The sequence below is a fragment of the Perna viridis genome, chromosome 1, assembly GCF_037379345.1.
Source record: "Perna viridis isolate PV_CMFRI_1.1 ecotype Kerala chromosome 1, ASM3737934v1, whole genome shotgun sequence".
NCBI classification, from domain to species: domain Eukaryota; kingdom Metazoa; phylum Mollusca; class Bivalvia; order Mytilida; family Mytilidae; genus Perna; species Perna viridis.
The window spans coordinates 53422891-53437335 of NC_142445.1; the positions used below are offsets into that span (position 1 = coordinate 53422891).

General features: G+C 32.3%; 2 protein-coding genes across 3 annotated transcripts in view; one reads left to right on the plus strand and one right to left on the minus strand.

Annotated features, from left to right (window-relative positions):
• Positions 1-7447, minus strand: part of LOC148629360 (palmitoyltransferase ZDHHC21-like) — a 32777-nt gene extending 25330 nt beyond the window's left edge. Inside the window, exons 1-3 of one of the 2 annotated variants that reach the window (XM_088549239.1) lie at positions 7308-7447; positions 3435-3706; positions 1159-1254 (exon numbers count right to left, since the gene is read on the minus strand). In XM_088549239.1, coding sequence (XP_088405365.1) covers positions 1159-1254; positions 3435-3684 — 346 coding nt within the window. In that variant the 5' untranslated portion in view covers positions 3685-3706; positions 7308-7447. The other variant, XM_088549232.1, reaches the window with a different exon arrangement.
• Positions 7448-10668: 3221 nt separating this feature from the next.
• On the plus strand, positions 10669-12761 carry LOC148629362 (bone morphogenetic protein 10-like). Its single transcript, XM_088549264.1, has 3 exons — positions 10669-11163; positions 11414-11560; positions 12014-12761. The coding sequence occupies exons 1-3, from the start codon at positions 10926-10928 to the stop codon at positions 12613-12615; spliced, it is 987 nt and encodes a 328-aa protein (XP_088405390.1). The 5' UTR covers positions 10669-10925; the 3' UTR covers positions 12616-12761.
• The last annotated feature ends 1684 nt before the right edge of the window (positions 12762-14445 follow it).

The following is a 14445-nucleotide window of genomic DNA, read 5'->3' on the forward strand; positions in this document are numbered from 1 at the left end:
ATACAAATTGGTAAATCTTCTGCATATAACTGAACTATAATACTGTTGTATACTTACATACAATGTTAATGAGATTATGGTTGTTAACAAAGTTATCATTCAATAAATGGCTTCAAGAGTGTTTCTTTTTATATATAAGGCTTGGATGGTAAAATGTAAAAAATGTTAAAAAAAATTCACAACAATTTTTGACCACTTAATGGATCTAACTCATGACCTCAAGTCTCTGTGGACCAACTGCTGATTTGGTGTACATAAAATATTCTTGAACTACCGGTATTTGATGAAGTAACTTAAACACTCAAATTCTTTTTTACATAAATAATATGTATATTTCATTAAGTAGTAATAATTGTCCATTCAAAATAAGGCTTTCTTTTCTTTCTTTAAGTTTTAAAATCTTGTCAATATTGGCAGAATTTTTGTACCAGTCCAAAAAGTACAACAATAAATATAAAATGCTCTGCAGGTAGTAGCTTGATACAATCACAGCGGATGAACTCAGGACATTATAGCCAAGTATCGCTACAATATCTTGTTTGATACAGCAATGAAATGTTATTAAAAATACTTAACTCAGCTTTAGATTGGGACAAGAATGAGAGTAGCTGAACAACTTCAATATGTGCAACCAGATATTTACCAGGCCATAACAAAACAAAGACGGAAATGATAGTTTGAGCAACAGTATCATCAACATAAATATGAGAGCCAAAACTCCAACCTCCTTAGCAAGAAGATTGCATTTTGCTCCACTCTGAAAAAGTCTCGAGGACCTGTAAAACACTATGTACTACAATAGGGCCCGTGCTTTAATTATGAGAGAGACACAAAATGTTAAAAACTGCTTTCTCACATTGGTCATTCAGGGAATAATTCATTGGGGAAAGGTGTTGTAATCATTTACACATGGGATGGGTCTTTATATTCGATTATTTTATACCAAGCATTAGGGAGGTATAAAATATGAATATAAAGGCTAACCTGTGGGTAAATGAGTACAGTACAATATCAAACATGAAATATTTTTGTTCTAATATAACAAAAAAGATATAATACATTGTTTGACATTTTTTAATTGATTTCAGGAGATACCTATAATATGCTTATTCATATACAAATTTTTTTCTGATTTTTAGGCACTAATTTTCAACTTACCTATTTGAGAATCTTCAACAAGAGGTACTCTACCAGGGTTTGTTGTTGAAGCTTTAAATAAGGACATGATACACATAGCTGACAGGAAACAAAACCCTGGAACAGTAATTTATATTCAGCTTTCAATATTTCAATATACATGTATAAAATAAATCTATATTTGACCATGACTGAATTCTAGTATTTTTTCTTTATAGTATTGCTTTATTGTTTTTTATTGGAAAATATGGGACCAAGTTGTGGTTTATATATTTACTATCCCTCTTAGTCATGACAGCATGACTAACACCTTTTAATATTAGGGGTAAGTACTATAAATGGGTTTTTTTTATTATTATTATTATTTTCTTTAATCCAAAATGATTCAATTTCATATAAATACCTTGTTCTGATTTGTTTCTAAACTTGAAGAAAAGAAAAAGAGTAGTACATGTTAAAGCACTATATACTCAGGCAAATACCTGTAAGCATCAAATTAATAAAAATAATAACAAAATTTCACTTCCAGAGGAGATGTGCTGACAAGCTGCTTGGGAATCTAATTTAAAAAGGGAAATAACCCACAAATGTTAATGGGTTTAAAAACTCTAACTTCCAATAAATATGCAAACCTTAAGTTCCTGAACCAATCTGCCAAACTTTTTGAATCATCCATAATCAAATATTGACCGATTGCTGGCAGATCAATAACCAATAACTCATAACTTGTCTGATCCCGGTGTTGTTATGAAAAATTATCAATAACTCTAAATTCTAGAATTTTTATTGGAATGAATTAAATATATCTTTACTTTAATTTCAGGTTTTTCATTTTTTTAGAAGTTCAAATTAGGGGTGGTCTGAGGTCTAGGCCCCTCAATTTCTGACTCAGGACTTTTGAGATTTCATTTACTTAGGTCCTGGACCTTCAACAATTTTCATTAACATTTTATTTGGGGACTTTTGGTTTTCCTCAAGTGGACCAGAGGTTTCAAACTTGGAAGAAGTCCAAGACCTCCACCTGTTTTAAGCAAATTTGAGCCCCTGTTAATAACCAAAAAATTAAAAGGAAAGTATTTACATTCATATTATTGTTTATATCTAGTAAATTTGTGTGAAAAAGAAAAAAAATACCAAATCATTAAGCAACATGTATCAAAAGTCACTTGATGAATAACGTAAAATGGAAATGATCACTGGTTCAACAGATTACTTAGATAGTTTAATTGCTGATATGCAACTAATCAAAGATCAATGTCAAATTGGTATTAAAGTTTCATGGATTGACTGGGGTAATGTACAGCACCTTGCCAAAAGTAAGTTTTATATTTAAAATTCCCCACAAAATCTATATAAAATTACAGTACATCATTCAAAAAAAATATTGTGCAGCTGTCCAGGCATCAACCTGAAGAAAATTTCTTCAACAGAGAGAAAAACTGAAGTTCATATGTCTATTTGGCTTGAAGATTTAATAACAATTAGTTGAACTCGATAGAAAAAAATGACTTTACTTGCTTTTATAGGTAAATTGTTACTTAATCATTTTTCTTTTTATTTAAACACTGCTGGGAGCTTGGCCATAAAAACTATTGATAATTTATTCTCTAGACATTTTTCTTTCATAATATGAAAAGTTATTTAAAATCACTTGTGAAATGGCTTCATTGTTGTTTTTTGTATAGGGTGCAATTAAAAATGGGACTCCCTTTTGACATGGTGCTGTACATATGGTGACCTTGATACCTACCAAATATCATGAAATTCAGTTGAGTAGTTCCAGAAGAGTTGACCTGAAAAGCTGCTTCAGTAGTATACTTTGGGAAATTTTAATGGGGCATAACTCCCATAAAATTTGGGGGCTCAAAATATGTTGACAATATATGTTACATATGATATGTCAACCCTGCTACCCTCAGAGTTTCATTAATTTGCTTGAATCTTGACAGATGAACAAGACAAAAACAATATGTCAATAACTATAAATGGGACAGACTAGAAAATTTAACTTGATATTAATTTTATTAAAAAGTTGAAATTCAGGAAGAAAATAAATAATTTGTAGTGATCAAGCTAGAGACTAGAATAGATTAGTAGTGGTCACCAATATTCAGAAGTTCAGGTCTTAATCAGTTTCCATTTTACCAGGTTTACTAAAAATAAAACCATCTTTTACATACACACACATGGATTAAATTGATAGCTTGATTGTAGTTTCATACAGCAAATATATGTATTTCCTGCATTTCAGGTTGAATGTATCTAAAGCTACATCATGACTATTAAGCAAAACTTACATAGCACTAGTTCTCCTGGTACTTGATTATCATTATAGTGTGGTATCAGTATGAGAAAAACATTTACAAATGTTCCATAAACCCAATAAAAAACAGTGAATGACAAAGCCATATATCCCTCTGGATCTCTAACAATGTGTAGACGACCAAGACATGGTATTTTCTGTACTTTTATCCTATCAGAGAATTGTTCACCAGTATGAGGTGTCAATATACCAACATTTTCTTGAATAGATTCTTTGGTAAGCATTTCAGCAACCAACTACATGCACCTAAAATTAAATAAAATACATCACAGTGCATGATTCAATACAACCACTGATGGCAAACTCTGAGCAGTTGGGCCAAGAATCTACACAACATTCTAGCTTGATAGCATTCAGCTTCGATTGTGACTTAACATTTCTAAAAAATCACCCAATATCCATAATAATACAGTGGGAAATATGTCATGCAAAAGAATGCCTTGAGTTTAAATTTTATTGAAATTTACAGAAGTTTAGTTTTGGAACTCACTTGACAGCTTGGAACCCAAAACATTGATGTTATGGTTAAATTTACATATATGTATATGTATGTATGTATCATACAAAAGACATCTAGAATTGAAGTTTGGGTTGAAACTTATCTGTTTGTGAGGTATCTATGTAAAAATCAGGATTGCAATATTTAAAACATTTAAGTGGAAGAACATTTGCCAAAAATTATTTTTCTTAAGTACTTATAACAGGTAATTCAAAGTGATTTTTTTATTATTTACAAATATTATTTCCACTAACTCTTAAAAGAATTTTTTAATCTAAAGGACTAAGCAATACTTTAATTTTTTTTTTTCAGAAAAAATTCAAAGTTTCTGGTAACCCTACCTACCCTTTTTTTCCATGCCAACCCTAATTATTTATAGTGTCAATAAAAAACAAAAAAATACTGATTTTTGGTGTTTCTGTCATTGTTTTACTAGAATTGCCTTGCTCTCCCATGTGGAGGTTCAAAATTCATTTTCAAAAATCGATGTCCTGCAAATCTGTAAAAAAAATTAGATATCCATAACAATTTAAGAGGGAGCTTACATCAATAGCAATGAACTATTTTGCCAATAACTCTGGAATCTCCCATTTATATGAACCAAGTCCCATACAAATAGTAAAATTGGAAATTTACAGAAATTAAGGGGAGCTAACATCAATATAATTTAACAACTACCAAAGGTTTATTGATGTTACTGCAATGATTTTAGAGTTTTAGTTTGAAAACACAAAATCACACCATTTTAGTACAAATCAAATCTCATAACTCAAAAATGGAAATTTATAAAACCGAAAGTGAGCTCACATCAATTATGAATAGAAAGAAAAGACACTGCATATTCCCACAAAAACTGGTGGCAACATTTTTTAGTTATTGTGTGAAGTGTGACCAATGGAGAGATGGACACAAGTATAACAAAATACATCCTGTCTAGATCGATTGAGACTGGTATGTAAAACAGGGTTGTCAAGTCAGATTTTAATTTTTTTGCAAAATCGTATTTTGTAGATGAAAGTTTCTGTAATTTTAGCATGTCTGATTCTGAAGTTCAGATTTAAGGCGTAATGGTGCATGAGGCATTTGTAGTAATCATTGTTGAATTCTCCATTTAACAGGTTTTGAACAAATATCACATACTTCATTAAGAATGATCCTTCAAATAGTGGCAAATAATAAAAAAAAATGTCAGTTGAACTCAAACACCTGAGTTTGAAAACAGAGTAGAATAAAATAGAATCTTCAGGTTTAGCAGAGACACGGAATTGTTTTTATGTCATAGTTTTTTTTCTTTTGTTGACATTTAGGCCTTAAGGTGGGAGAAAAGCACACAAGTGGAAAATGACCATGAGATATTAGATTATGTACATGCTACCAGTACTTCATACAATTCAATCTAAACACCTTGTATCATCATGTTAATGGTAGAGTTGGATTAAACTAATGGTAGTGCCTATTTCACAAGGTGTTTATTTGACCAGGTGCCGATTTGACCAAATACTGATTTGACTCATACCCATTTAACAGGGTGCCAACTTGAGTAGGGGTGCTTGTCATTATACAGTTTGTTCTATTTGAACCATAGATTCCTGTTCCATTATTAGTTCTTAGATGACACACCAGATTAACCAGAAGTAGAATTAGAGGAAAACAAGCTACAAAACATGTACTGACCAGATTAACCAAAAGTAGTATTAGTGGAAAACATGTACTAGTAGTATTCACTTTAAAAAGTGGTCAGCTCTTGTATACATATAGAATGAATGTATAAAATCTGTATAAAGCCTCATGTTTTGAGTCTAGTTTATGTCTAGACTTTCCTGATCAAAGCTCCATAACGACTAGTGTAGGGTTATTTTGAATTGTTTCTACATTGTAAATAAAATTGTATTTTTTTATATGTTGGTATTTTCCTTTTTTATCAAATTCAAATGTAAAAGTTCAATAAGGAAAATGATTGAGATTGTGCAGTGGGGCTTGAATGTAGGTATATAACAGTACAGCTGTATCTGTGAAAAGTAGTACTAAACCACATGTACATAGCCATCCTTTCTTCCCTTTTCCACAAATGCAAGTTATAACTTCAATTTTCTACAGTAAAACCAGTAAATAATGAATTGCTTATTTATCAGCAAAATAAATATTGTAAATGACAAATTATGTGAACTTTTCTAATGTTATCATTTTCAAGGTTTTATTGAACACTGGTTAAGTAAAGTAATGCTCCCATTTTGGAATGGAATTTTCAATGGTTGTTAATATATTAGCCTGCTGCTGACGTAACACCCTTTCAGAATCTTCCTTCTGATTAAAATTGATGGAACTATTGTCTACTTTATCTTGGAGAAATGTTAGCAGTGAAATTAAAAACATAATTATATTTAAATTTTGCAAATTTTAATATTACAAGGAATTATTGAGCACTAGTCAGGCAAGTCAAGTTTTCATGTTTTCATTCGATTCTTTCATTTTTTGTTTGCAGTCCAAATCATAAAATATGAGGTTTTCTGCTTTTACATGTAGCCAGGGATTTAAAGCACACTAATACACAATCCCTGATGTAGCACTCAGATACATGTACATGCAAGTTTATATGGACATCCTATATACATGTACGTAGAATGTAACTTGTAAGACCAGAATTAAAATATCACGGAAGTGACAATATTTGTTGACACAGAAGTAGACAATTGGGCAAGTGCAGAGTCACTGTTTTGTCTTGTAATACATCAATGAATAATATTTAATTTTTATTTATTTTTTAAGTAATAATTTGGAAATTATTGGCTGTGCTGTGTAAAAATAATAAGTTTCCCCAATTGACAGTATCACACACCTTCTCCTCACCAAATGAGAATTCGCCTATAGCAACATTGCGGTGCACAATAAACAAAGACTGAACTTCATCCATCACAGGGATAGCCTAAAATCTTATTATGTATTTACTTACAGTTACAACTCGTAAATATTAAGAAATAGTCATTGGAATTATTGCAATGCATTATTTTCTACAGTTTATACCATTTACTTTGAAAAATCGATTTGGGCAACGTGGCCATTTCATGAATACTTACTAAATATGACAAACGTTGAATCTTAGCTTGTTCTGTTCCACGCGTAACGACAGTAAGTTTGTTATAAGTTTTAGACATTGGTTCCGAGTTAGCTCCCTTGGATATGATGTCTACTGAATTCGGTATCGGAGATTTAGGGTACCTGTAAACTGCGGAACGAGAAAAGGAATGAAACGAAATATACCGAAACGAAAAGACATGGGCCGTAAGGAAAGTCGGTATTATTCGCTTTTACATTACATGACATCCATGCTGTTTAACCATGGCAACCTACCCGATGTAAAATATAACCTTCCATTTCATTGGACAAATGTGATAGCAACCGTGAATTGTAAGGCTGCAATGGACATTGGTGTTCGGAGTATTGTCATTCACTTATATAAATTGAATAATTGGAGATAGTTTAGTTTAAACATATTTGTTAAGTTATTTGCCTATTTTAACATCAAATCAAACAATAGAATAGTTTACTTCCTACTCGAACCAATACAATTGGAAATACAAAACAGATAGCACATTCACCAAATAAAATCTTTATCAGGTTTTAGGTATTAACAAAGCGAAAATATGCGTCGGCTATCTTTTTTAAAGATAGTACCTGTTTAAATAACACGCTCTAGTTTAACGTGTCAGATAATGCATGGTTTTTAGATATTGATTTGATAAAAAATTTGGGCTTTCAAATACTTGGTACATTAAGTAAGCCAATAACTCCAAACTTTCGCTTTCAACTTATAATTTGGTCATAGCCCATCAAATATCCATACAAATTTATCAAAGATTTCGATTAAATATGAGGAATGTTGTAATGAAGTTAGTTATATAAACCTAAAGGATGTGGTCCAGGTTTCTAATTGGATAACACTTTTCGTTTTATTTAAATATTTATAGACCAAACCTATTTTTAGTTTCAATTACTTAATTGAACTGAATGATTAAACATCTTTTAGAAAGAAATTGATGCTCATACATTTTTAAACTGAGATTTTTTCTAGCTGAAGTAGTTTTAAGAGCATAAATTAATTTATGGTAATTTTCATTACACCTTTGCAAAAAGGCCATGTTTTCAGTTTGCAATATAAATGCATGCACCAGTCCTGTTAAGGACCTTCTTGGTATTAAACAGTTTGAAAAAAATGAAAAAGATATGTTGTAAAGTAATTGTAAATACTAGTATCATTTTTTATTTACAGTGACTGTTTTTATAAGATGCCTTAAAATATAAACTTGAAAAAGTATAGAAAAATTAACAATGATTTAAATGGCCTCAGTGAGTTGTATTTACTTGACAGCTAGAGGTTAAGCTCATCATAATTGACAGCTATTCAAACATAAAAGGCAGTGTCCAAAAGATCACACAGGTGTTCTGTGGTAGTTAAGTAGGGCACATTGGTATAATGTAGGGCAGATTTCTACCTAGAGAGCTATTTAAACTACTAAGCAGTCTACCGAGATTTGTATTGAAATTGGAACTGGTTCTTTTCAACTGGCTGTAAAGTAAACAGAATATCGAAAGCGTTGTAACATCAAACACAATTAATCCAGAACATTAAGTACATTCAGTACAATTAAGGTAATATTTGTTGATAGCCAATAAAATAGTATAAGCATCAATTAAATTATAACTGATTTCTAGTATTCAAGATTAAAAAAAAAAAAAAAAAAAAAAAAAAATCAATGTGACTGGGAATAAGGTCACCAGGCAGATTCCTTTGTCATATACAGATTTAAGCCTCACTATAATTGTCTAGCGCAATTTTAATGTTCGTTCTTTCTGAATTGAATGATTAAAACTTCATCAATATATGCATGTACACCCTGTCATGAAGTCAAGCAAGAGAAATGAATATACGACACGATACGGAAACTTTATTTAGATTCAGTACAAATAATAACAACCAACATATGCTCTGATGAGCTTTGAACCGAATGAGCATACATATCAAATACACACAAGACATTAAACACAAAGAGACTGCACATACAAATAGGCATGTAACGCATAAAAGCAAAAGACCAGCAAAATACAAACACATACAAACAAGAACTACACAAAACATAATAACAGATTGGCAATAAAACATATAGTACAGTAACTATCGCATTTTACAAGGCATACATGGACAATATAGAACATATTTTCGTGCACACACATTAAAGACATAAGCATATTAAGACTGCCTGGGTAACATATCAAACTTCATGCAAAACCACATTGTAGTTAGTGACAGATTAAAAAAAACTAAGAATGAAATAATGGGAAATATCGAGTCATGTGCACGTGGTCTTGTGAGTCCATTAAAAAATGGACCCAAACGTTTAACTACATTTAGCTGCTGAGATGCCTACAAATACAAATTACCAATATGAATATCAAAATTTCGTTTAAAATCAATTTCAATACCCAATAGTTTCACAATATTTTCACAAGATAATTTCACAATGATTCACTTTCTAAGGTGGAAATTATTGCATCATAACCAGGTGAACAAAAAAGATAAGGTGTTATCATGTACATAATTATATAGTGTGCCATGTGTGACAAGGTAAACAATATTGTTGAACACATTGAGAGGGTAATCAGGGGAACCAAGGCTATAGCGGCAATCAAAAGAATGCGATCCAGGGACAAAGACCAGACATGGAAAACCGACATACACAACAAAGAACACAAAGTAACCAAAATCACACACACTAAGCAACAAACGCAAATGAGCAACTCTCAACACCAAAAACTGGGAGCACGAACCTGGTGCACCGGTAGGGTAAGCGTCCTCTGCTTTTCTAGAAACAACCACCGAGTTGCTAAAAAAGTCAAGTCCGGAGTAGACGAAAGGGGAAAGGAAAACTATGACGTTTAACAAATCAGTTTTCATGGCGCAGATGGATACATCGTAACGATCCACGAGTTCATGATGGCGACCATAAAACTTCTGTAGTGTAGCAGCATTGAAGAAAAGAGGATGGCTAATGATAGATCCTTGCGGCACGCCCTTATGGATGCGAGCCCAACTACTAAGAATACTATTAATTTTGATTTGTTGTTTTCGATTAGTTAATAAGTAGGAATGGAGGAGGGATACTGAAGGCTTGGAAACTCCATATGTTATAATTTATCAAGCAGAATTTCATGGGGGAGACCGCCAAATCCTTAGAGAAATTCATCAAAACCGCAGGAACGTAGTAGTTTTTATCTAGTCCTGGTCGCCAATCATCTAGCTGTCTCAGTAGTGTAGTTTGACACCCCTGGTCCCTACGAAAAGTACATAAATAAGGGTGAAACATGGAATTAAAATACTCGTTTAATTGAGTTTCTAAAACTTTTTCATAAACTTTTTGAAAAAAAAAAACAGATAGTGCGCTGATAGATGGCTAAACATTGGATAACACACACAAGTTCGTATTCAAGATAAATCATATTTTTGACGAAATTTACATGCAGAAGAACGTAACTGATTAGATTCTCGTTTGTTTAATTTGAAGCCATTAAAATACACTAAAATCTTATTTTGTTGGTAAGATATACAGCAAAAAGATTCAAAACATCTTACTTAAATAAAAATATATTTCAAATGATGAGATTATCTACTTTCTTATGAAAAGTGTCAATATAAAGAATAAACTACGTCAGGGAGTGTGTATGTATTTGCATTCGGTGAGGAACAGATAATAGCATTACTTGTTGACACGATGCCCTTATTACTAGGAAACAAACACCAAAGCACTGTAATGATATCTACGACCAGCATGGAATATGTGGGCACACAATGAAAATCGTTCAAAAATTATTATAGAATCTCTGAAAAGAGATTGGTAAACAGATAATAATGAAAAAACAAAGGATGGGGATAAAAGGACAGAAAGACAGTCTCCTATCGATCTTCTCCTTAAGATGAAACCAATACTTAGGCTGTTGTTACTTTATGGAGTTCTGGAGAATGTGCTAGGAAATTCTGAGACATCTGAATCATTGTCTGAGGTGATAAGCGATTCTGCGACTGATTTACTAAACAATCGCTTTCTTAAACAAAAGTTCTTGATTCCGTATGTGAGAAACGTCTATAACCATTTAGATAGTTCAAAAATAAACACTGTGTCGGGAAATGTTCGCTTCTTGATACCAAAGGAAGGTAAGAAAATGTACTATATTTCATAGGAATATGACTAGTAATATATGATTAAAAATTTTGTTATTATTATATGATAACTAATTCTATGAATACTACCTATCCACTTGTAAACAAAAATGCGTGAGAAAAGTCTATGAGAACTGAATAGATATGTACAAATGTGTTTTTTTAGCACGGGCAGCATTAAGCGATCCTGCATTTACATGAATATTTTCCAAAAATGTCAAAAAGAATACATTTCTTGTTTCAGATTTGAGGGTTGATGGTACAAGAAGACAAAACTTGGTATTCAACACCTCAGAAATACTACAAAACAAAATGACTACAGCGCGCCTGGTTGTTTCTACGGATAAAATGGACTCACAAAGTTCCATTAGTATCAGCCACAGATTTTATGGTGAGCCAACACATGCACATGTCGCACATTCAAAGGAAATTAGGACGTAGTAGTATCCATCAGATGTGTTCAGCCATACTATATATATATGTGTAAAAACATTAAATCAGTGTCGGATCTGTGATTTTTTTTCTTTTTTTTTGTTATTTATCTAACAACTAAGAAAACTACAAATAATAAAAAAAATAGCAAAAAAAACAAACAAACAAACAAACAAACAAACAAACCATTCACAATAAAACCACAAAAATAAATAAACTTTGAGATTTGAAAAAGTGTTGGGAACATTATGATATTTAAAAGGCAATGTATCAACTTCACGTGACTTTTTTTTTCATGACAATTTGCTTGGTACTTCATTCATTCATGCTTTACGTATAGATTTAGAAATTACAATACGGTAGATGCAGTGATAACATGATTCGGATGTTTATTTCCACATTTTGTTTACAGATATACCAACAAAGTACACTCCGTTTGGTTTTGTTGCCGACGTAACAGATTGTATCAGAACACATTCAGAGAGAGAGACATTTACTGTTATCCTCTCAAGACTGACAAATCCGCTTTCTACGATTAATACGATTCTAGCTGTTTTTGAAGACTTCAGTCTCGACGACGTATCCGCACTAGAGAGTGTGGACGAAGTAGTATTCGACCGACTGGCGAGGTCAATTGACGAGCTACCGATTACTGAGCCAGTGGCAAACGCCACATTTAATCCACACATCTGTAGCGTTAAACCATGGGAGGTTAACTTCAATGAACTTGGTTGGTCTGGTTGGTTACTTCTACCAGCATCATATGAAGCCAATGCTTGTAAAGGAGTATGTCCTACTCCATTTACACACCAATACTACAATGCTAGTGGGCACGCAATCATTAAGAACTCTTACCACGTTGCCACTAACTACGAACACGTTTCAATAGTTCCAAGAGCATGTTGTGTTCCAAATAAATTCGACCCACTTCAGATCGTGTACCTCACAAAAACTGGATCAGCAAAAATGAAATTTCTGAAGAAAATGAAAGTAAAGTCCTGTTCCTGCATGTGATTCCGCAATCAAGACTTCAAGTATAATTGTTCGAAAGAAACAAGTAGAATTGGTATATTTGTATTTAGTGAAGGCTAGGACTAATTTTTGATTCTCGAAGTTTTCAAAGTGAATCTAGATTGTTGATTAATAAAAATGCATCAGTATTCTGACTTCTATCTATTAAGGCCAATATGACCTCCCCTAAATGCTTCAGGACGCAGCTTTTTTCCGACCGATGAGGCCAACCCCTGAAGAATTGAGACAATGGGGCAATTATCTTTGTAGCAATCTAGCATGTACTTATATTGATTGTAATGAATATTTGACAAGATTCTAGACCTGTAACAATAACAATCAGATAAAGTAAAACTAATTTAAATGACACCTCTAACATGTTTTTGGACCCTAATTTCTTTGGACAATAACCATCAAAATAGATCCCAACTTTCCTTTTATAGTCTGTAAAAACTGACATTCAACTTTTGCAGTGGATTAAATATGTTTGAATGTCCTAATAGCCATTCCCGACATGTATATTTCAAAAAAGTTCTCTAATTTCCGATGAATTACTTACTATATATATAATACGTAGTAACTCGGGGAGCGGTCTGCGAAGGAGATTGTGTTGCGACATATACCTCGTGAAAGCCTTACTAATGAATCATACATATTCTCGAGCCCCGTCCCTCGCGGAGTGACAATACTCTCTATCACGAACTTTTTACTACCATCATACTCTTTTTGTCTCAAAACCCGTCGAACATGAAAAGATAAAAACGCCAGAATTCTGTCCCTTGTCGATGGACAAAATTTATGTTTGAAAAACCACAATTTAAAACTTCTTAATTTTCTCATCTCGCCTGGACTACAAATATACGAATGATACATCTATCGTGTTACTTGAATGCCATGTAGAAAACGTCTCTAAATTAACGTTATCTGAATCAGGGCGTGAAAAGAATACTGAACTAACTTCCATATAGAGGCGGGGTTAAGTACCGATTGAGCTTAGGAGACTACATAATTTGCATTCAACTTCAATCAATTATTGTACTGCATATTAGAGATAAAAAAAATAAAAAAATAAACACAAAGAAAAGTAAACAGCAACAAAAAACGAAAACAAACTAATCCAGTAGTAGTTAACCTAACAGTTTTGCACTCTTGAATACATTAATTACAACAGGGCACGAGACCACAATTAATTTCCAAGTGCATTTCAATATAATTATAAACATTTGAGCAGATTAAAAAAATTCCAGTTAATGTCAATAGCGCTGTGTCGTGCACCAGCTACTTTTTAGTTTTTTTTTGTATCAAAATAACATTGGGATTATATTAGTGTAACTCGAACTTAACCATTCAATTAGATCGGGAGTAACCCGGGGAAGTAAGAAGTATTAAAACATAAGCGATTGAAATTTCATCTGACTCAGACTGATTTGTTTCGGGCGACCTGGGAGGGCTAAATCCTAGTCCCAACTCTGAAGATATGTAACCAACCAACTTATTGCATTGAAGTAAAGTAAACATAGCTATTTGTATCTTCCACCAGCTTGATTTACTCACATGAGGCAACCTGTAGGAGGATGAAATTGAAAATTTTATATATTTATTCCTTATTCCTTTTATAGTTTCAAATTTTAAGACAATTTAAAAAACTATATATTTCTGTTAATTTGTTATTATTTTTCAAAAAACAACTTTTAAAATGTACTTATATTTGTGTGAGAATGCAATGATGATTATTAACATCAAAAATGGGCATAGTCTAAACATGCCATTGAAAAAATTAATCAAAAGTTTTTATATCACAAAGAGAAATACACAAGTGTTGATAAAATGACA